Source organism: Eurytemora carolleeae, unplaced genomic scaffold (genome assembly GCF_000591075.1).
Source record: "Eurytemora carolleeae unplaced genomic scaffold, Eaff_2.0 scaffold297, whole genome shotgun sequence".
Taxonomy (NCBI): Eukaryota; Metazoa; Arthropoda; class Copepoda; order Calanoida; family Temoridae; genus Eurytemora; species Eurytemora carolleeae.
The window spans coordinates 225,911-250,544 of NW_019396222.1; the positions used below are offsets into that span (position 1 = coordinate 225,911).

The 24,634-nt window shown below is 31.3% G+C and overlaps 1 protein-coding gene across 1 annotated transcript; it reads right to left on the reverse strand.

The window, feature by feature from the left end:
- Window positions 1–377: 377 nt before the first annotated feature.
- Window positions 378–22,952, reverse strand: LOC111698589 (innexin inx2). Its single transcript, XM_023468955.1, has 14 exons — window positions 22,554–22,952; window positions 20,445–20,546; window positions 16,822–16,905; window positions 12,625–12,706; window positions 11,412–11,456; window positions 10,505–10,595; window positions 10,319–10,383; window positions 7,837–7,931; window positions 7,234–7,289; window positions 5,969–6,040; window positions 5,348–5,404; window positions 4,906–4,993; window positions 3,186–3,309; window positions 378–477 (listed from the first exon to the last, which is right to left on the reverse strand). Exons 1-14 carry the CDS (start codon window positions 22,731–22,733, stop codon window positions 404–406), a joined length of 1,215 nt encoding a protein of 404 aa, XP_023324723.1. The 5' UTR covers window positions 22,734–22,952; the 3' UTR covers window positions 378–403.
- Between the last annotated feature and the right edge of the window lie 1,682 nt (window positions 22,953–24,634).

The following is a 24,634-nucleotide window of genomic DNA, read 5'->3' on the forward strand; positions in this document are numbered from 1 at the left end:
AACAGTATTTATCTTGTTCAGTAATATTTCAAATATAAACATAAAAACTTTATTTTATTCTATCGAAATAATTAATATATAATGTGAGGGATGTAACAAGGAACATATAAATGGTATTAAAATGATAATAATAATTATAATATTCTATTGATTTAATTACATCATGATAATTGTAATAATCTAGTCTTTCTTCTTGAGTAGTTTAAGTCCTGCTGCTGCTAGCGCTGCTTTGTGTTTTTTACTTAGTTTCCGGTCAACTTCTTGCTTAAGGAAGAATGATAAAGTAGAAGAAGTAAGGAAGAATGATAAAGCAATAGTTTAATAAAAAAATTATCACATTGCTTAAGATTCTCTATTGTACTGAATCCAACTACAAATTTTGTTGTTAAAGAAAGACGACATTTTACCTTCGTTTCCGTTCCAATGTATTTAAATCTCCTGCTTCAGCAGTTTCGGGTTCAGGACTCTCCTCGGTTCCTTCAAATACAGAAATTTAATTATTTAAAAAAATTGCTATATAAAATATGAAAAGACGCTGCTACAAGAAAATATAAAATATTATTTAAATTGCCAATTTATAATGCATCCTATGCGAAGAATCAAATTAATAAATTTTATATTGTACAATTACATCTATATAATAAAGCTCTTCAGCCATTTATATGTTCCCTATAGCAGGCCAAACGGCTGGACCAAATTTCTGTACATAAATTAAATGATTTATAATATAAGAGTATATCAAACATATGATGATATAAAATAGGGTTAGAATTTTAAAAACAGTTATTTTTCCTCTATATTTACATTCAAATGATTAATAAATGATATTATAATTGATAATGATATACATTTGTGCAGTGATTACTAATTAATGTTTCGTATATTTGCATTTTTTGTTTAAAACTATATATTCTAACATGTCTAAAATAAAACAAACTTGAACTACGCCATTAATAAATGTTTACAATTTTGTGTGAGTAAATAAATCTTTTTATTGTTAATATAGCGATATAAATAAATAAATATTAAAATAAATAAACCCAAGTTGGCAGTGCTAAAATCCTTCAGATACTATGTTATCCAGGGGTGCAATTGGAATTTTTTGTGGTGCCGGCTAAAGATAACCTAGTGTGTATATAAAAACAAACATAGGTATACATAATATCGATGCTCTGGGTTATATGTAAGATATAGTTTATACATTCTGTATCCATCTATCTCTATAAAAAATATGCATAAAAACATGTTTTGCTTAGAGAATAGAGACACGAGCCAATGAAAATGTGACAACTGTTATTAATCAAATTTGTTTTTCAAATCTTTTAAACTTTGCGAAATAAACATTATAAATGTTTCTTAAATCAAATATTTCTGTAAAACAAAGCAAAATTATTTCAAGTTTTAAAAAGTATGAATTCCAAATCTGTGTTTAAAAAACTTTATATTTCGTTAATTGAAATAAACACATTTGAAAATAATATTTGATTCTTGACATCATTTTAAAACCTCATCTTAAACATTTTTATTAGTTTTTACTGAAAATTATGCATGATTGAGTAGTGTATCCTTTCAATAAGATTTATTTAGATTTGAAAGTTTAAAAAAAATAATTACTCAGCATTAAATGTTGAAATTTTGTAAAATTCAAGAAAAATGCAAAGTGACCGAGTCACTTTCGTTTGATGCACTATGCAGTGTGCATATTATGAAATGATGCAACATAATCAACTGTTTGATGCACTGTGCAGTGTGCATATTATGACATGATGCAACATAATCAACTGTTGCAATACAGGTTCAATCTCATAATTTCATGATTCATAATTAAATAATAATTTTGTTCAGAATTCTGTTGATTAATCTACAGGGTTACCCACAAAGGATAAGACTTCAGAGACGACTTTACGAATATTGATCTGTCCGTTTTCTTGCTTTCAGGGTTCCTTTTAGGCCGAAACTGGCAAAATTATGCATAATAATTTAGTAAACATACTTAATTGAATTCAAAAACCAAAAATCAAGCTTTAAATTTTCATATTTTTAGAGTTTTGGGTCGTCTTTACAGTCTCATCCTTTGTGGGTAACCCTGTATATAACATTCCTTGAATTTCTGTACAGGCAAAAGTATGATTTGCACAAGTTAAGAATAACAAGTAAATATGTATAATTATTGTATTTCTAAATATGTCTCGAGATCTAACATTATCTTGAACAGTCCAACAGATGAAATTAATTCCTCCTGGATATTCCATGGTGGTCGTATCCTTCAGCTATGGATATCTGTAATTGAGGGATCAAGCCATAATCTCTCAAAGGAACTCTGCTTTTGCCACAAATGGTCTTTTCCCTATCTTATCCCTGAAAGCTGATGGTACCTTTTATATTTCAACCTTAGATGATTTTATCTAACAGAATATATATTTTGAAATATCTAAGGTCTACCATATTGGGTTAACAAAATACAAATATCAAAGTTGACACAGTGGGCTTCATATTCAAGAATTGTCACCATCATGGGCCAGAGTCTATTCTAAAAAAACAGCAGAAGCCGAATAAAAGACGACATAAGATTCAGGCCCATAGTGTTTTGGATTAGCGCGCTCTATTTCACACAAAATATCTGACCTCAAGACAAACCTAGCTCTATTAAGTTTAACGTAACCCGGTCCTTTGGTTCTAATATTTTGGGAAATATCGCTAATCTACGCGGCGCTTGATCTCAATGTCCACTCTGTGATAACTTTTGAATTTGGGGAATAATTGTTTGATCCCTCAAATTTAGTCATTCCTTTCAGGCAGGACCACCACGGATTGCCTAAAACACCTTATACTAACCAGAGTAAGATGAGCTTGGTTTCTTCAATTTGAATTCATTCGCGATTTGGTCTTTCATGCATCAGTCTTAAACTTACGGAATTGTCTTTTAACTAATTTTTATATTTTTTGACTCATTTGCCAGAAAAAAAACGTAGAAAAGAGAAAAAAAGAAAAACTTTTATTTATTTTCTTTATAAGGTCAAATTGTGATCAAAAGTCACACCTGGTTGGGATACCGATCAAACTGTTATATCAACGTTCGAATTAACATTCTCCATAGATTTGCAAAAGATACAAATACTTAATTGATCCCGGGATTCACAATACACAATTTTTGGCCTCTGTCGCTTCAGTAAGTCAGTACTTACCCATTGACTGCTCCTCATCATAGAAGTCCTCTGAGAAAGGAGCAGTAGGTCCGTTAGGTCCAGGTTGACCTATCTTAGTTATATCAACCTCAGGGTCAGCACACAGATCTGCATCAGGGTTCACCTGGATTAATTATATATTTCAAGTAGTTTCAAGTGAAAAGTTCCATTTAAAGGTGGTCAATACCCGATTCACAATAGTACCCTTGAAACCCTAATCTGACTAATTCCTACATTGTTCTTCTGCACCAGAAATGTACAATAAGGGTTAAACATTTTCATGAAACACAAATCAAGCAGTAAATACTACTGTGTTTAGGCAGCATTTACTAAAGGCACTTTTCGATAAAATCAAAACTGACCATCGCAAATGGCTATTTGTGGCCGAAAAACCGAATATACAAGTGATTTTTAATTTATTCGAAATAATAAGTCTAAATCAACGCAGCAAACGGTTTGTAAAAACATTCATAAACGATTCACCGAAAAAGGTCAAACGACACAGGGTCAAACGACAAAGGGTCAAACGACAAAGGGTCAAAAGTGCGACAAAGGGTCAAACGACAAAAGGTCAAAATGGTAAAAATAGTTTTTGATTTGAATCATAGGAAACTCGCAACCCTCCTATCAATTTTGTACATGGATCTTATATGTTAGACATGGATATGATTGACCATGTGGCCGCAGCGCTCGGCCCCCTATCCTGTCCTAGTCGCAGCGCTCGGCTCCCTAGCCTGTCCTAACTAACCTAACCCGTGGCCGTAGCGCTCGGCACCCTAGCCTGTCCTAGCCGCAGCGCTCGGCCCAGAAATTGTCTTAACCTAACCTAACCCTAGCTAATAATAAATAAATGCTAACTGTAACAGATGTCAAAATTAAAAAAAAAATTGCCCCTTTTCGCATTTTTTGACCCTATGTCGTTTTACCCTTTGTCGTTTAACCCAGTGTCGTTTGACCCTTTGTCTTTTGACCCTTTGTCGTTTAACCCTGTGTCGTTTGACCCTGTGTCGTATGACCCTGTGTCGTATGACCCTGTGTCGTTTGACCCTATGTCGTTTGACCCTGTGTCGTTTGACCCTGTGTCGTTTGACCCTGTGTTGGTGAACCAACTTAGCTATTTCTCATTATTTTGTAAAACGTTTTGTCCGTTGAATATGGCTTGAAAAGACGAATGTTTGGATGCCCATATTGACATTTTTTAGAAGAAAAAAAAACACTCTTACCAACGTTTTTTTATCACAAAATGCCATTTGCGATGGTCAATTTTTATTTTAGCAAAAATGCCTTTCGTAAATTTTTCTTAAAATTAGAAATACATTAGTATTTTCTACATGAAAATTATTCCTTTGTAAAAAAATATTTCACCCTTAATGTACAGCAAGTCACTTTTTTATAAAAACCTCGATGTAAATTACAATAATGCAATAATGGATTTTATATTCATTCTTGATCAAACTAAAATATTACGGGTACCGTTGTGAATCGAACATGTTACTCTCTACTTGGAGGGTCGCTAAAAATACGTTTAAAAAAAATATAGACCTTCACGTCATGTTTTTTTTTGGACGCCATTAAAGTCTCAATATTAGTTGTTAACCCTGTTTAAATGTTGAAAATGTCTAAAGTTGACAGAAATGATTAATTTATGAAATATGCTGAATATGACTCAAATATCAGAATTTAATTCATGACATATTTTGCAAAAAAACTATTTTTTCACCTTTATTGATAGCATAGACATGAATTCTGCAAAAAATCTCTTGTTCAAGTTTTTACTCATCTGATACAAAACAAACCAGTCTCCGATACTGAAAATATAAAAAATTATTTTAAAACTTTTTCCTGTGATTCAGCAAAATAGATATATTTTAATAACTTTATTGTACATTTTAGAAACATACAAATTGCAAATTGTCTGAATTTTAAAGACGCTTTTAAGATTATGACTTAAGATTTTAAACAGAGAAGTGCCGCAAAGAAAAAGAAGATTCTGAGGACGAATTTAAAGAATTTGAGCCGCGGCTCAAATATGGTTGGTTCCACTTAAAGTTGTACATTTTTTTTCAAGATTTGAGGTTTTGGGGGGATTTCAGACGCGGCTTAAAATTCATTAAATTAGGATTCTGGTGATATTATTAAATTCTGATAATTATTTAGCTTACCTACAGTTGAGTATGTAGTGTTGTATATGTTTTGTATGCCGATTATTATTCAAATATCTAAACATAAATACATCTTATTATTTCAAAAATATACATTTTCTGTCCAGGGGTCGAAACTTTTATATTCTTAATCCCTTCGGGAAGTATTAATCTGTATCCTAGGGTTGTCCTAAAAACCAAAAATCACTAGAATTTAATCGCTTAAAAATAACAGTTTCCATTTTTCGGGCATAGATCGATCTGGCGATATAGATTGGCGCTGTTCGTGTAAAAAGTGTCTACCTCTGTTTTACAAAGTTTAAATATTATTTATAGGCCTGTAAGAACATGAGACATGTTTTTAGTACTAATATATTATATAAAACCATCATTTAGACTCATTTTTTTTATAAGGACTATTTAACACAATAGAGCAGTTAGAGCAGTGCACTAGATATATAATTATTATATTTGGTTAAGATCTTTACATTTTATCATTCAGATCAGAAATGTGCTTATTGAGTTATACTAGGCCTGTGCAATTATATTATTATTATTATTATACTAGGCCTGTGCAATTATATTATTATTATTATTATAATTATTGTTATTATCAACATTGTTACTATTATTATATTAGACCTGTGCATCATCATTTTCATGAGGAAATATCTTACTCTTGAAGAGAGTAGCTGAGCAGATCTTGTCAATATTCTAAATAGATGAATATAGATAAACATATAAATAAATAAATGAATAGATAGATAAACAGATAAATAAAATATATTAAGAGACAAACAGGTAAATAAATAGATGAATAGATAGATAAACAGATAAATAAAATTGATTAAGAGACAAACAGATTAATAAATAGATGAATAGATAGAAAAACAGATAATTTACCCTGGTTCCATCGTCAAACCAGGAATTATTACCGGTAAACAAGAGAAATTGTACTGCATTCACTTGTACCCACTGGTGTTGACCCAGCACGTTTCATAACAAATTCTGAGCTGGTTGGATCAATGTTAGATAGATTATTTTAGATAGAAAGATAGATAGAAAGGTAGAAAAGTTAGAAAACTAAAGTTATTTGAATAAAATATTAAAGGTGTTGGATGCTTTTGTTCCTAAAACTTTTTCTTATCCAACTGTGAGTCGATGCAGCATGTAAGACCCGTAAAACTGTGGAAAACGAATACAACATTTAAACAATCTTGTATGTATTAACTTTTGTTATTAAGCTATACAAGTCTGCGTACAATCTTCATTGCATGATTGCTGTGTTTCATGTTCATCGAACTATTTAAAATCACAACTTGAGTTTAACTGTCGTCTTCATATTCCACAGTATTATGGGTCCCACTGTAGAAGGAGAGATTGGAAAATTCTAGATGGTTGGAATGTTAAAAGAATGTAGCGCAGAATTGAGAACTATTTTTAATTAATGACACTTTGCAGAATAAAATATTTAAAAAATGCGGCAAATATTTAGTCCTATTAATTTGTAGACGTCAGTTTCTTTCAAATCTTTAAACTTTCTTTGATTTCGGTAAAAAAAATCATAAAATAATGTGTTTTTGGAGACTGAGAACCATGGTCAATGCTTTTACTTCAATTTAAAAAAAAATAGCAACTTATAAATTTAATGAAAACCTTAGAAACTGCTCCGAAATTGAATTATTACAAAAAGTACAAATTTTAAAAATTTAAACAATAAGATTGAATAGAATAATGTTGAAGATTAAAGGGTGTGACCGGCAATGTATGTTAGTTGAACTGAGAATGTAGTATTATAGAATAATTAATTTAAAGATTAAAGATTAAAGGTTTGAAGCTAAGCGTTTAACCCTCAACGCTAAACCCATTAACCCTAAACGCTGAATGATATATTAATTTCTCCCTACCTATTAAATCCAGCAATAATCAGACAACAATGCCAGAACCAGAGCAGAGCAAACACCTACAATAAAACGGATGTGAGATACTATTTATAAGGAAAGAAGAAGGATCATAGTTTTAAAATAGCTATTATTAGCTTATTATTAGTCGTATTTTTGTGATTATTTTGTACAAAAACAAGTAGTGTTGAAAATCTGTAAATTTGCTAAATATTGAACATCATCGTGTAAAAGATTTCATCTGTAAAATTTAGATTGATAAAACTTATTTGGAAATCTAAAATAAATCAGAAAAATGTACGAAGTCTAAAATTGTCTTATTTATAAAAAGGAAATGAGACTTTTCCACAAAGTTTGATTATCTGATCTCTATATCTTTGCAACCCAATGTCGTAGATCTTAGATATTTAAAACAATGAATCAAATTGAAATAATTAAAATATCATCAGATTGAAAAGATATAGAGATTAGAAAATCATAGTTGGTGGCAAATACTCAATTCCTTTACAAAATTTGTAATATTTGGTAAAGTAACAAACATGAGACAAAGGTTATTACTATAAGAATTGAAAGTATAAAAGTATCTTTTAATTATTCTCTTTTCTTTACCTTATCATTGATGATATTGAGTGATAGAATACAGATTGCATTTTTAACTTCCTGACCACCTCCTCTACCATACCGGACATAGTTACATGTTGCAACTTAACAAATATTTCAATAAATATATGCATATTTTTTGAAATGATCGATAATTACCAAAAATGTTACAAATTGCAAAAAAAAAGTTCCATAAGAATGATATGTTTCTATTGAAAAACTTAGTATGACCTAGAACGAGACCTAGGCTAGAATAAGATAAGAGGTTGAACCATGTCTATGCAATTCAACTATTATATCTCACTGTTTTTAGTAAATCTGTTCCCTCTTACTTTTTTGCTTGGTAAAGATAATTTAAGATAATTTTAAATAGAAAATTTGAATTGCAAGGAGAAGTTCTTGTATAATTACGAGTTCCGTTTTTTGTTATCCCGTTATTTAAATCCTTAGCATCTAAAGTGACCAATCCTTTAATGAGTTTAATATTTTGAAAAATGTTTTGTTCCTTTGAAATATATTAGGAGGGAATGTCTAAGCCGATTATTCAGGGCTTGTCATAGGCTTTCTTCTGCCTAGTTTCTCATCCTTGCATTCTATACATACTAGCTATTCACTTCAATAACGTAGATGGGACAGGGGAATGGGAGGGAGGGTATAGGGTGGACTGGAGGGAGGGTATAGGGTGGAACCTGGCCTGGTTAGTCTAGGGTGTTGTGTGGGTCCCATCCTGGCCTGGTTAATCTAGGGTGTTGTGGCTAACCCTAAGCTCAGAACTCATATTTTAGAAGGGAAATGTTGTCATTGGCGGATTTAAGTCTAAGATTCCCAGATTAAAGACTTTAAGACTCAAGTTTTTTCCTCTAGATATCTAGATTAGCAACTGAATTTAGGCTAAGCCTGATATCCAGCACATAAATTTCCAGCTCTGATTTTTTAAAAATCATGCAAAAAAACTATGGTCCCATCGGATTTAAATCTTTGTAAATAAAAATTGTAAATTATTATCTTGTGAAACTTAAAGATCAATTTTTCCTCTTCTGGTCACCAAAACAAAAGAAATTCAATTTTTTTGTTGGAAACCTGACAGTTTGGAGAAATATCGAAATTCCCCGAAAATGAACTCAAAGTTTCAGAAGTGCATTTTCCAATCATAGATAAGCTGACAGTATTTTAAAGTTTTCAGCAATAGTAGATTTCAGTATTAATACTAGGTCGTGAAGACTGAAGTTTAACAAATTAACTTTCGACATATTTGAAGTAAATCCCACTTATAGAGTTTCATGTCTGATCCACAACAGTACCCTGTCAACCTTTATCCGAGTAATCATGAGAGAAAATATCCTCGTTAATCTATCCGCAAAAGGGTTTACATTCGGAAAAGCTCTGCTTTGTCTCTGATGCAAAAATCCGCGAGTCACTTTTATGGAAATATTTGTATTCCAATTTCTGAAGAGAAAAACAAGAAGATCTTCTTAATATTTTCAAAAAAAGATGGACGAAAGTTAAATAATTTTCAACCAGCACCAAAGGCAAGAACCAATCAGAGGTTAGAAAATCTGACGTGTTTTGTTTCAACCAATGAGATTGCTAAACTACTTTTCATACGACGTAGTTGAATCCTCCTAGCTAGTTCAACTACATTTTTCCTATTCATGTGTTGGAACGCAATGGAAGGTTTGCAGGAGAAAGAAATTCAGTCTGTAACAAACTAACCCCAATATCTTTTCATATCCAAAATCGTAAACTTTATCTGGTTCAAACAAATCATTCTGTTTGATCAAATAATAAAAGCTTGAAATATCAAAGGTGTAAACCGTTACATAGGTGGTTTCAGGCCCCCCCTCCCTGAGTGAAATTAGAGGGGGGGTGTACCTCCCTGGATTTTTACAAAGTCATTAATCATTTAAACTATAATTTTTATTTATATCTGTATATAAAAAGTAAAGTTTACTTGAAAGAGGGAAGAGTGGCTGCTCTCAGGGTCTTGGAATTGCTTCCAGGGTTTTGGAGTAAAAGGTGAAAATTTATCCGACCTTTTATGAAAAATCCTTTGAAAAGGAACTTTAAAACCGAAAATTGAAAAAAAGGTCTGCTAACCCTTTTTTACTATCTTTGTTCAGATATTTACAGAAAAAAAATTCTCAAATTTCAGTCCAAGTAGCCTATGGCGATCATATAGTGACTAACCAAACTGACGACATTTGTTTCAGCTTTGACATTAAAGATTATTGGTAAATGTAAAAAAGAACTTTTTTTAGCTAGATACATAAAGGTTTCATTTGATCTGGTCTAATACATCTCAATATCTTTATAAGTTATCTTATTTCCAAGTTTTATTTTAGAAAAATCCAATTTTTCGCCTAAAAAAATATCTAAAATGGCGTGCAATACACCAAAAATCATCAAATTATTGAGATATCTGAGGAAAACTATGTTTTTCTTAATTTAGAAAATTTGAGTTTGTGGCAAAAACTCAATTCCTTTATTATACCTTTAGGGAACACTTCACACATAGGATTCACAGTCGTTGGCAGCTGTCGTTCTTCTGCAGGCAATCTAGATAGATAGATAGATAGATAGATACATAGATATAAAGATAGATAGATAGATAGATAGATAGATTATAAATATCAATTTTGTTTAACAAAGATTTTTTATTCGACTTTAATAATTTTACCTGTAATAATTATAAACTAAATATCCATAGTCGTAGAACTGATGGTTCAAAAATGCATTCGTAACTGGGAAGGATGTGAATGAAAAGCTGACTAATTAAGAACAGAATGCGTAATACTAAGTAAGGAACATTTCAAGGGAAAATCAGTTTCTCTAAAGCGTAAAACAATTGTAAAGTGTGGCAGAAAATTAGGATTTGAAGCATTTTGCCGGCGTACACATCTAGCTATACAAAACAACTCCGATTTTCTAAAATTGTACAGTTTGCTTGCCTGCAGAACTCAGTACACGCTCTATCACAACCTCTATCAATATCTACTCTGTGGTTTGAAGTTAAATTCTTCATCAAGATAAAAAAAAATCAGCAGTAAATTTATTCCTTCTCAAACTCAACTGAAGGGGAAGCTTCTGTGTTTGTGTTCAAGACTCTAGACTATGCCGGAGATTTTCAAGTTTATCACGCGGATTAACAGATATGTCCCTATCCAAGCAAACCGTGACTTTTTCATTAAAATTTGACCTATTAAGCCTTTGACCTTTTCGCCTTTTTTCTTTTAATTTTTTGTTGTCGGTTAGGTGTTTGTAATGAAAAAAAAGATTGAAATAACAACTCCATAAGATTAGGAATTACCAAAACGCAACTGAATTTAAATAGAAGAAATCGAACGCGTCCCATCCTGGCCTGGTTAGTCTAGGGTGTTGTGTGGGTCCCACCCTGGTCTGGTTAGTCTAGGGTGTTCTGTGGGTCCCATCCTGGTCTGGTTAGTCTAGGGTGTTGTTTGGGTCCCATCCTGGCCTGGTTAGTCTAGAGTGTTGTGTGGGTCCCACCCTGGCCTGGTTAGTCTAGGGTGTTGTGTGGGTCCCATCCTGGCCTGGTTAAGATTAGATTATTTTGATTCATTTTTTGCCTAACAGTTTCTCTTTTTTAGCTTCGGCGTCCTCCACAACTCTTCCTAAAATGAAAATATTATTCTTATAATTGGATTTATAAAACATCTAACTTGGGAATCCTGCCTGGAAACTAAATTTTATCTTTAATAATCAACTCACTCAATTTTTAATTTTTAATGATTCAACAGATTTTCCAAAAATTTGAGGCAAATCGGTCAAGGGGTTCCTGAGTTATGATCGGACATACAATCAAGCAAACAAACATAGATTACTTTACTTCATATATAACAACATGACATTTAAATATCTCCAATTTAGAAAATATCCCGAAATCCTGAGATTATCTTCTAAACAGAAAAAAATTAGAAACATACAGGGTGACCCACAAAGGATGAGACTGTAGAGACGACTTGAAACTCTTTAAATATGACGATCCAAAGTTTAAATTAAAACTTCCGTCTTAAATGGGCCTTTTAATAGATTACTTAATGATTTGGCAAAGAATGAAAGAAGTTGCAGGGAATCATGAATATAAGGAATATAAATTCTGTACAGTCGTCTCCGAAGTATCATCCTTTATGGGTAACCCCATGTAGGATGTAAATAAAGATTATTTATTCTTTCCAAAATTATCACTTTGTCACCGCAAAAGAAAAGCTCAGTCCCCTTCGGAAAGGGTTTTTCCGAAAATTCATTTATTTTCATTTGATTTACTTTGATTTGATTTACCTTGAATTGATTTTTCTTGATTTATTTTACCTTGATTTGATTTACCTTGATTTGATTTACCTTGATTTGATTTACCTTGATTTGATTTACCTCGATTTATTTTACCTTGATTTGATTTACCTTGATTTGATTTACCTTGATTTGATTTAGCTTGGTTTGATTTACCTCGATTTATTTTACATTGATTTGATTTAACTTGATTTATTTTACCATGATTTGATTTACCTTGATTAATCTTATCTTGATTTATTTTACCTTAATTTGATTGACCTTAATTTAATTATTTGATTTACCTTGATTTATTTTACCTTGGATTAACTTGATTTATTTTACCATGATTTATTTTGCCTTAATTTGATTTACTACTCTAATTTGATAAACTTTGATTTGGTTTACCTGGATTTGATTTATCTTGATTTATTTTATCTTAATTTGATTTACCTAGATTTATTTTACCATGATTTGAATTACCTTGATTCATTTTACCTTAATTTGATTTACCTTGATTTCCTTTAACGAGGAAATTCATTAATCCTCCTTCCATGGAAAGCCATATACACCGGGGTAGGTAGAATACAATAGCCTAGACAAAATCATCATTACTAGGGCTACAGAATATTCTACATATACACCAGGGTAGGTAGAATACAATAGCCTAGATAAAATCTTCATTACCAGGGCTGCAGAATATTTTACATATACACCAGGGTAGGTAGAATTCAATAGCCTAGATAAAATCATCATTACCAGGGCTGCAGAATATTTTACATTTACACCAGGGTAGGTAGAATACAATAGCCTAGATAAAATCATCATTACCAGGGCTACAGAATATTCTACATATAGACCAGGGTAGGTAGAATTCAATAGCCTAGATAAAATCATGTTCATTACTTTTTTGGAGTGGCTTTGCGCCGAGTTTAAGATTTAATGGAACTGCAGACGTAATTAATAGAATGGCATATCCTATTCACAACTGTACCCTCATTAGCTTTGTCAGATCACAAAAGCATGACTCATGAGATATCCATGATCTTCTTGTTAAAAAGTTAATTGAATTGTGGTGTCTCTATGAATTGAATTGACATGTGCATTTCTGCTTTTCAGAGAAAAATGTTAAAAATAAACTCTTTTCAAGCAAGAAAAACTTCCATGTAATTGATCAAGTAAAAGCTTTAAAGGTATCGTTGTGAATTAACATGACTCTATTTAAGAAGATCACGACAGTTTCTTTTATATATTACTTTAATATATTCAACGCCATAATATTCATGAGTTAATGTTAACGGACGAAAAAATTCGTTCCAAAAATGTAGCTATCTCGTTTTAACCTAAATATTCTGTAAATAGAAAATAAATGCGTAAAGAAAATGTTAAAAAGTTCTGAAAATCTGACAGGAAAGCTTTAAAAGTTCCAGAATAAAACATTCTTTGAATTCTGCCTTTTAACATTCTACCAGGGTACACCCAGGGGAAGTACATGCACTTAGAAAACACAGAGGATAAGGGGCGGAGGGGAGAGGGGGGGGGAATAACGTGCCTTGTGAAGTAGGGGAAGGGTAGGGGTAGTGCCTGGAAGGGATGCATGAGGACGTGTATGGGGTAAGGGTAGGTGAAGTATAGGGGAAAGGAAAGGTCAGGGATACGGATATAATTAATTATAAATGAATTTGCTCAGCGAATATTATGCTCTGCAGAATTACAAGATGGTTCATGAATTAATAATTGATAAAACGAATTGAGTCTTTGTCGCAAATTCTGATTATCCGATGTCGGGAAGTGGGGACTTTAAATATTTCAAACAATGAATGCTGTTAAGATTGGAATATCTAAGGTTAACCGCCTCCAGGTTGAAAAAATATAGGGATTGTAAAATTTGAGTGAGACATTAAATTTAAATCATAACATGAATAATATTTCTTTTAAAATCTGCTGTTAAATGGAAAAAATACTGAGCCTTAGTTCGCCCCTGTTGAAAATGAATATAGGGAAAGGGCTTGACAAGAAAGGTCGAATTTGAATATAAGAAAAGGGTAAAGAACTGGGAAAATTATTTAAGCAGGTGGGACACCTAATGAAGGGGGGACAGCGAGGCTCGAATCCTGTCCCTTGTCCTACTTTTGTCAGGGTTTAAATTGATGTCTAGTCAACTTTTTCTTTACATTATTTTCTCTACATTCTGTTCTGTACAGTCTGTTATTAACATTCTTTTTTTTTTTACATTCTTTTTTGCTTCTTCAACCTAAATCTTGTTAATAGGTTGTTCTTTTTAATCGTAAATTTCTTCATTGACCAAGATAAGTGTGTAAAAAAACTTCTCCAAATAAACGATGATTTAATTTACGAAACATTTAATAAAGAGATTCTATCCTTTTAAAGTTTTCATGAGTCATTCTTTTCTAGATATTTAAACTAAAGTACACTGTAATAGATATTTAAACTAAAGTATACTTTATTAGATATTTAAACTAAAGTATACTTTATTAGATATTTAAACTAAAGTATACTTTATTAGATATTTAAACTAAAGTATACTGTATCAGCTTTTTAAACTAAAGTATACTTTATCAGATATTTAAACTAAAGTATACTTTATCAGATATTTAAACTAAAGTGTACTTTATCAGATATTTAAACTAAAGTATACTTTATCAGATATTTAAACTAAAGTATACTGTATCAAATATTTAAACTTAAGTATAGTATATGGCCAATATTTAAACATATTGAGGTTTAAGACTTGTGAAAGGCCTTTGACGCGTGTGGTTCAAAAATACAATGGCAGCTGTAATAAAGAAGACACTGGCTGAGAAAAGATGTTTGGTAAAAAAAAAATGGTCTGCACATTATTCAGCACATTATACAGCACCTTATACAGCACCTTATACAGCACCTTATACAGCACGATCTAAAGAACTTTTTGATATAACTTTTCCTTTGGTGAATACAAACTTAGAAGTTAAACGTACTTTCAACTCGGAGAACTTTCCCAAAAATGTCCAAAAGTACGTTTTTGCACTCCTGCTTATTTATTGTTCCAATTTAATTTGAAGAAAATTGACACACAGCAAATTAGTGTAAATTAGAACCATCTGATGATTCTTTTCCTTTTCTGGTTTAGAATATTCATGTTTTCATTTCAATTATTTTTACCCATCACGACAGAATTTAGTTAACAGTCTCCACAAGTCCAAAATAGGAAAGACAACAATATTATATTTTCAAAAAGTAAAGTGAGAAAAAAACCATTTGATAAAAAAATATAAGATTAAAATGAAAGACAGGCAACAAAAAATTATAAAGAAAAACAATTAGCGTCAGGATGAATAAATGAATAAAATATACAAGCGGTCCTTTGATGAATAACTGAATAAAATATGCGAGCAGTCCTTGGATGAATAAATGACAGATAAAGGAAAAAAGTATGTAAATTAAAAATATAATTACTTGTATGAATGAATGCATGCATAAAGGAAAGATATAATCACTAGGATGAATGCATGTATAAAAATATATTTACTATAGGATGAATGAATGAAGGATGAAAGACTATGATGAATGATAAAAGACTTTGATGAATGAATGAAGGATAAAAGACTATAATGAATGAAAGACGGATGAAAGACTATGATGAATAAATGAAGGATAAAAGGCTATGATGAATGAATGAAGGATAAAAGACTATGATGAATTAATGAAGGATAAACAACTATGATGAATGAATGAAGGATGAAAGACTATGATGAATGAATGAAGGATAAAAGACTATGATGAATGAATGAAGGATAAAAGACTATGATGAATGAATGAAGGATAAAGACTATGATGAATGAATGAAGGATAAAGATTATGATGAATGAATGAAGGATAAAAGACTATATGAATGAAAGAAGGATGAAAGACTATGATGAATGAATGAAGGATAAAAGACTTTGATGAATGAATGAAGGATGAAAGACTATGATGATGAATGAATGAAAAATGACTAGAGTTGTTAAGAATACTTCATGTCAAGTCTCTGAAGGAAAAAATAGATTATTTTATTTTGTCAGTTAATTGTGTTTTCTTTAGAAAATGATTTGTTTCCGTCTCCGTTGTCAAATATTCTCAGAAGGAGACTTCACAAACAAACAAACAAACAAACAAACAAAAATAGACATGAACATGAAATCTTTCCCTTTTTTAAATATAAATAGTTTAAAGCCTTAGCGAGAAAAAAAAAATGTAAAAGTAGGTCAAGTTCAAATTATTGAATTTGCAAAATAAAAATCTATCTATCTATCTATCCATCTTTCTATCTATCTATCTGAAATAAATGTTCGTAGTAAACTATATATATATGTATATAACTGCTTACGTTTGTTAATTTCTGAGTAGACCTATCGGTCCATATTATTACCGTGTATTACGATTTTCTTTAATTACCTTTATTAATTTAATACCATGAAAATATAAGTCAGTTAACCATGAATTGTTGCTTCCTTAGGTTTATACACCTATTAATTCTCGTGTAGAGAAGCAAAAAGTTGCCTCTAGTTATATTAGGGATACATATTAAGCAATACAGAGTTGTATCAGGGATACATATTAAGCAATACAGAGTTGTATATCTATCTATCTATCTATCTATCTATCTATCTATCTATCTATCTATCTATCTATCTATCTATCTATCTATCTATCTATCTATCTATGTACCTGCATCATGAGGAATATAGAAACCCACTGATAGTACGTGTTGTACAGGTTTGTACGGTCAAACGTCTTTCTAGCACAGGACCCCTGAACAAACATTAGAATATTTATTATAAAACGATTTAATTTCAATTCTCGATTCAAAAAATATTTTTAAATCGTATAATTATAAATTCCAACTGATTGATTCCAACAACTTCCTACATGTTTATATGAAGTATAAATGCGTTAGTATCTTTATAGGGAAGCTACAATTATCAGTTTTCAATGGGAAGACTCATTTATTATACATTCTTGATCAGACAGAGCTTTCAGGGGTCTCGGCGTGAATCGGACCGGCCACTTTCTATAAATGCTGAGTCACCTGAAATTACTACTAGAGTTCTTTTAAATTGATTTGATGCATTTATTTGTATATCTACCACAATTACAAATATTTGTAATTTTGAACAATAAAACCAATTTGAAGAGAAAACTTCAATATTTGTTTAATTCTTTAACATGAATGGTATAAACATAATACAACTTCTATTTTTGGAGATTTTTAAACATTTTCTCCTGAAACACTTAATTTTGTATGTTTTGTTTGATAATGTTATATGATACACATATGAATAATAATAATAATAAAATAATAATAAGTAATACTCCCTTCTCCCAATTATTCTCTTATTCATATTATAATTCCATCCCCCCTTCCCCCCTTGCATGAAGGATAAAAGACTATATGAATGAAAGAAGGATGAAAGACTATGATGAATGAATGAAGGATAAAAGACTTTGATGAATGAATGAAGGATGAAAGACTATGATGATGAATGAATGAAAAATGACTAGAGTTGTTAAGAATACTTCATGTCAAGTCTCTGAAGGAAAAAATAGATTATTTTATTTTGTCAGTTAATTGTGTTTTCTTTAGAAAATGATTTGTTTCCGTCTCCGTTGTCAAATATTCTCAGAAGGAGACTTCACAAACAAACAAACAAACAAACAAACAAAAATAGACATGAACATGAAATCTTTCCCTTTTTTAAATATAAATAGTTTAAAGCCTTAGCGANGGGAATAGTGACGTACATATTCATTGTTTAAATAAATGAACAGTGGGAATAGTGACGTACATATTCATTGTTTAAATAAATGAACTGGTGGAACAGAGACGTACATATTCATTAATTTTAGTAAAGGAACAGAGGGAACAGTGACGTACATATTCAGTAATTTTAGTAAAGGAACAGAGGGAATAGTGACGTACATATTCATTGTTTCAATAAATGAACAGAGGGAATAGTGACGTACATATTTATTGTTTTAATAAATGAACAGTAGTAATATTTACATTTTTACGTACAAAGTACATTTTTAAAAATTATAATGTAAGTATATTTAAGATGTCTTTGTGAGAGAATAAATGTCATTATCCGACAACATAATAGTTGACATTCTGAAAGCTAACATCGTAAAGTCTAGTTTGAAGTTTAAGGACAAAATGTTTAAAAACGTAAGTCATAACAGTAAAAATTTGAAGAAAATAAGTGTTTTAAAAATATGCTTTGAGTATTATTTCCATTTACAATAATACCTAGATTTGCCATCACTAACCTCAGAAATGCACAATGAGAATTAAATTGATCATTTTGTTTACAAAAATAACACAAGGAATTTTTCAGATATAATATACGATTGCAAAAACACTAAACAGTCTGCTGTTGACGACATTTTAATGCATCATTCCAAACATAAGGACCTAAAGGTTCTGTGATCATTAAATAGATAGCTTAGTTCGATAAAAAAAGATTTTTATCCAAGCAAACCTAGAATCCTTTGAGCAACAAAATTAAAAGTGTCAAATTTTGCAAAAAAAATCTGTTCTTTTCAAAGTCTAAGTAAATAAAGTTTTTGCAAAGCTTTCAAGAGGAGGAAAGTATGGCGCTGAAAATTTGCATTTCATGACGTCAGGGCTCTTTAACTTATTACAGTTCATTAGCATATTGTGCCGGTTGCTTAAAGCCAAGAAACTCAACTTTTTCAAGTAGGATAGAATGGGGGGGGGGGCACATGCTCTCGTGCAGTACCTTGTTACTATGTTTTTAATTTGACCAACATTTAAGAAATCTTATCGAGTAAATGAAAAGGAATGGAGTCTTTGCCACAAACTCAACTTTTCAAATCCCAATATCTTTGCAATCTGATAGTGTAAACCTTTGATATTTTAAACTTAGATTATTTGATCTAACATAATTTATAGTTTGGAATATCTAAGGTCTACAACAATGGGTTGCAAATATATAGGGATTAGAAAATCAGAGTTTTTGGCAAAGACTCAAATCCTTTGTTCTTTTGAAAAGAATTATACAAAATCAACTAAACAAACATCTTGAATTTCAATTATTTAGTAAATATGGCACGGTCTTATATCAAATTTAACAGAATTCTCAAATGATATGATTGTATTAACCGATTCTTAGTTTTGGCGGAATTCATCCTAAACCCCTTTTCATTATTCGCGGACACTCTCTGAAATAAATTGCTAATGTAGGGGAGGTCACACACCTAACAAGTAGAAAAAGTAGAGGATGTTTAGTGAGGGTTTAAAAAAGGTTAAAAGATTATATAATACCCGGGACGGGAAAATGGCAAAAGTCCAACAATGTGACTTTTCACGAGTTCATCCAGTCCTTGTCTTGTATGACATGTCATCACATGCTTGTCAAGCTTATAGAATAAAGTACAAGCTAACACCCTAGCTAGAGTATATAATACAAGCTAGCACCCTAGCTAGAGTATATAATACAAGCTAACACCCTAGCTAGAGTATATAATACAACCTAGCACCCTAACTATAGTATATAATACAAGCTAACACCCTAGCTAGAGTATATAATACAAGCTAGCACCCTAGGTAGAGTATATAATACAAGCTAGCACCCTAGCTAGAGTATATAATACAAGCTAGCACCCTAGCTAGAGTATATAATACAAGCTAGCACCTTAGCTAGAGTATATAGTACAAGCTAACACCCTAGCTAGAGTATATAATACAAGGATACAAGGGTACTAACTCCCTTGTCTAGCTAGGGTATAAAATACAAGGTTACTCATTACTTAATGCTTTCGGTAAAAAATATTTAAGTGCAATAAGTTCAAGCAACATTTCTAACTTGTGCAATTTCTTCAATAAATAAGTATTTTTGCACCGTTGAAAATTTTGCAAATATTTTTGACATATTTGACAAGCTGTTTCTGTGCACATTACTAATTATACTTCAGTGAATAAATTTTACATGATTTTTATCTCGGGAATTGGCAAGATTATCAACCCCTTCAGATTTATACAAATTATTAAATTTGTTTTTAGGTTTTAATAACACCTCATAGTGCAACAGTGTGCATCAACCTGTCTGCAACTTTAATAGTGTGCACATTGAAATTCGGTAAAATTTTAAAAATTTAAAGGTTGAGTACATCCAACAGATTAATGACTGCAAGTGTGTACCTTGAAATCTAATGGAATGTCGAAGGTTGAGTACATCCAACAGATTAGTGTCTGCAAGTTTGTACCTTGAAATCTAGTGGAATGTCGAAGGTTGAGTACATCCAAGAGATTAATGTCTGCAAGTTTGTACCTTGAAATCTGGTGGAATGTCGAAGGTTGAGTACATCCAACAGTAAGCGTTGAGTACCTCCTCGTCTACGCTGTCATCAGCCTGGTAAACATCATCACGTGACTAGTTTAGATGTGATATAGTGCCCAATCCCAGCCACACTAACATTCAGTAGCAAGCAATCAATCAATCCATCAATCAGTAGACAACCTGTCATTGATGTCCATGGTCAATTAGACAATCTGTCATTGATGTCTTAAGACAATTAGACAACCTTTAGTTGATGTATGTGGACAAATAGACAGTTCTTGTTGGTTGGTTGTACATGAGATCAACCATTTATTTAAAATTGTGGACAATAAGACAAACAGCCATTGAAGTTTGTAGACAATTAGAAAACTTATAATTGTATTCTGTATAGACAATAAGACAACCAGTAATTGAAGTTTGTGGACAATTAGACAATATGTAATTGCTTTCTGTATAGACAATTAGACAACCAGTCATAGAAGTTTGTAGACAATTAGAAAACATATAACTGTATTCTGTATAGACAATTAGACAACCAGTCATTGAAGTTTGTGGACAATTAGACAATATGTAATTGCTTTCTGTATAGACAATTAGACAACCAGTCATAGAAGTTTGTAGACAATTAGAAAACATATAACTGTATTCTGTATAGACAATTAGACAACCAGTCATTGAAGTTTGTGGACAATTAAACAATATGTAATTGCTTTCTGTCTAGACAATTAGACAACCAGTTATTGAAGTTTGTGGACAATTAGACAATATGTAATTGCTTTCTTTATAGACAATTAGACAACCAGTCATTGAAGTTTGTGAACAATTAAACAATATGTAATTGCTTTCTGTATAGACAATTAGACAACCAGTCATTGAAGTTTGTGGACAATTAAACAACATTTAATTCCATTCTGTATAGACAATTAGACAACCAGTCATAGAAGTTTGTAGACAATTAGACAACCAGTTATTGAAGTTTGTGGACAATTAGACAATATGTAATTGCTTTCTGTATAGACAATTAGACAATCAGTCATAGAAGTTTGTAGACAATTAAACAACATTTAATTGCATTCTGTATAGACAATTAGACAACCAGTCTAGACAATTAGAAAACATATAACTGTATTCTGTGTAGACAATTAGACAACCAGTCATAGAAGTTTGTAGACAATTAAACAACATTTAATTGCATTCTGTATAGACAATTAGACAACCAGTCTTTGAAGTTTGTAGACAATTAGAAAACATATAACTGTATTCTGTGTAGACAATTAGACAACCAGTCATTGAAGTTTGTGGACAATTAAACAACATTTAATTCCATTCATGTATAGACAATTAGACAACCAGTCATTGAAGTTTGTGCACAATTAAGCAGTCAGTCATTGAGTCTACATAATTAGACAACCAGACATTGAAGTTAATGGACTTTAATAGACAACCAGTTGACAATCATTGAAACTGCACATATTATATTATATTATATTATATTATAAAGTGGAAAATCATAAAGTTTTCTTTTTTTAAAAATTATAAATCGCTTTATAATCAAATATTCCTTTAAACCGTGTAGTTTTCTATTGTTTCGAACTTGAGCTCGCATTCAGTTGAAAACTAAATTTTCGAGAGAAAACAAAGTTGAAAGAAATAATCGAAAAGAATTGTGAAAATTGTCCGTGAGAAAAGATTAATATCTCTGTGTCAGTGCATTTTGTCGTAAATGATGAATCTAAAGTTGATATATTAAATATTGTTAATCTTAAATGACTGAAACATAAAGACTCTTTTAAATCATATTAAATCAATCAAATAAATTATCATTAAACGAACACCAAAGAAAATTTCAGACTTATTAATTTTTAAGAAAATATCCTTAATCGTGAAGTATTAATGTGGCCGGGTTTATTTAGATATTTTTCTCAGGATTGGATTAAATGGAGAGGGGTCAGACCTAATTAATGATCTAAATAAACTGACTGTACTTTGTATTTTGCAATTTGTGACTAGCTTGCCTTGTGACCTGTCAAATATCTGCAACAATGCAAAAAATCAATTTGGCCACCCATCCATCTTCCAACCCTGAGTGCCGTTGCTTACCGTCTCGCATGAGATTGGATCTCCAAAAAATTGTGAGCTGCAGACAGCAACACTGCCAGCAACAAACAAGGACACAGACCATTTGTAGAATAATTTAAAAGTAAAGTTATCAATGGAAACCTCTCCGATTCCAAGAATGGTTTCAGTCGCACTCTTGACAATTCCAATCGTCGTAGCCATGTTGAATTGTTCTTATCACTTGGTTTAAATCAATCAATAACGTCTTCTTTTAGAACTCATTCTATTTCTCGATCATTTTCGGTGTGATGTTATAATTTATTTCATACTTTACCCTAAACTCATCTGAAAAAGATCGATATTGAAAATAATTAGTGTAGTGTAGTGTAGTGTAGTGTAGTGTAGTGTAGTGTAGTGTAGTGTAGTGTAGTGTAGTGTAGTGTAGTGTAGTGTAGTGTAGTGAGAGTACTGAAGTATATAGGAGTGTATGTATGAGTGTATGTATGTCTGTATTGTGTTGGACTGACCAGCGCTCAGCTGTCTCTACCCCGGTCATTCTATACCTGAAGGGGGAACTCAGGCTGAGGTAAGATTTGTCTCTTTTTTCAAATTTCAGTTTGCTATATATTTTCTTGCTTATTTTCTCTAATTCTTTTTATTCCTTCTTGTCTTTTATTTATGCTTTCAGTGTAAACTGTCCACCACTGTACATCACATTGCACAATCACATACATGTAGCATTCTGTAGTAGGACTAAAAAAGAAAGTGTATTTAATGCAATAAAATTGAATTGATCAAAATTGGAATGATTTTGACAGATATCGATAAGAATTCGTCTTTATTACTTTGCAAATAATTGCGCTAGTTTTGACAATAAGACGACCTTTCAATATCATCATCTCTTCAAAGTATTCAACAGTTTGCAATTTTTATGTTGTGGTTTCATTTATTTGATTAGTCTTTTTTTCTCAATGGATTGGTATATGATTAACGATCAATTTTGAAACAATCGGAGGCCGAATTTAAAGAATTTGAGCCGCGACTCAAATATGGTTGGTTCCACTTAAAATTGTATTCAATGTTTCAAGATTTAAGCCGGCGCTCAATGGAAACCGGCTTTTGTATAAGTTAAAGTACTTTACTCGCGAAAAACTGCAAAAATTTAGATATTATAATAGAAAAATTGAAAATGAATCAGATTCAAAGTTTATGATTCATCCTTCCAAATTTCTGAAAAAAAGTAGAATTAAATACGTATTTAGAAAACACTTGTGTTCTCATTTGTTTAAAAGCAGAAACAATTATACAGAAATCAGTAAAAATTAAACTTCAGGATGTTAAGGTAAATATATTTATTCAACTGCCTGACAAGATAAGGTCAGAACCAAAAACTATGGAATAGGAAGACGACTGTTTGACTCAAGTTATGACTTTAAAAAATCCAATAAACATTAAAAGCAGCAATTGTACAGCAATTGTACAGCAATTGTACAGCAATTGTACAGCAATTGAACAGCAATTGTACAGCAATTGTACAGCAATTGTACAGCAATTGTACAGCAATTGTACAGCAATTGTACAGCAATTGTTCAGCGATTGTACAGCAATTGTACAGCAATTGTACAGCAATTGTACAACAATTGTACAGCAATTGTACAGCAATTGTACAGTAATTGTACAGCAATTGTTCATCGATTGTACAGCAATTGTACAGCAATTGTACAGAAATTGTACAGTAATTGTTCAGCGATTGTACAGCAATTGTACAGCAATTGTACAGACCGATTTCAATGAATCAGTTGATTTTCTTTACCTATTGGTAAAACTATTTACATCTAATTCCATAGTGTTATGGGCCTTGCAGTATTATACTAAATGGAACTGAACATTTGAAACAAGTTTTAATTTTCTAATCAACACATCTTTAAAACCTGATACCTGAAATATCAAATGTTTAGCATTATTATACAACATCCTCTCAAATCCTTTTTTTTGTATAATTGTCATGAAATTGTTTTGATATATTTGTTTTTAATTGTATCATTCTCCACATTCTTCTAATATTCTTTTTTATTTGTTAGACTGTCTCGAGTCACAATCGTCTTTTAACATTTTTGTTTTGT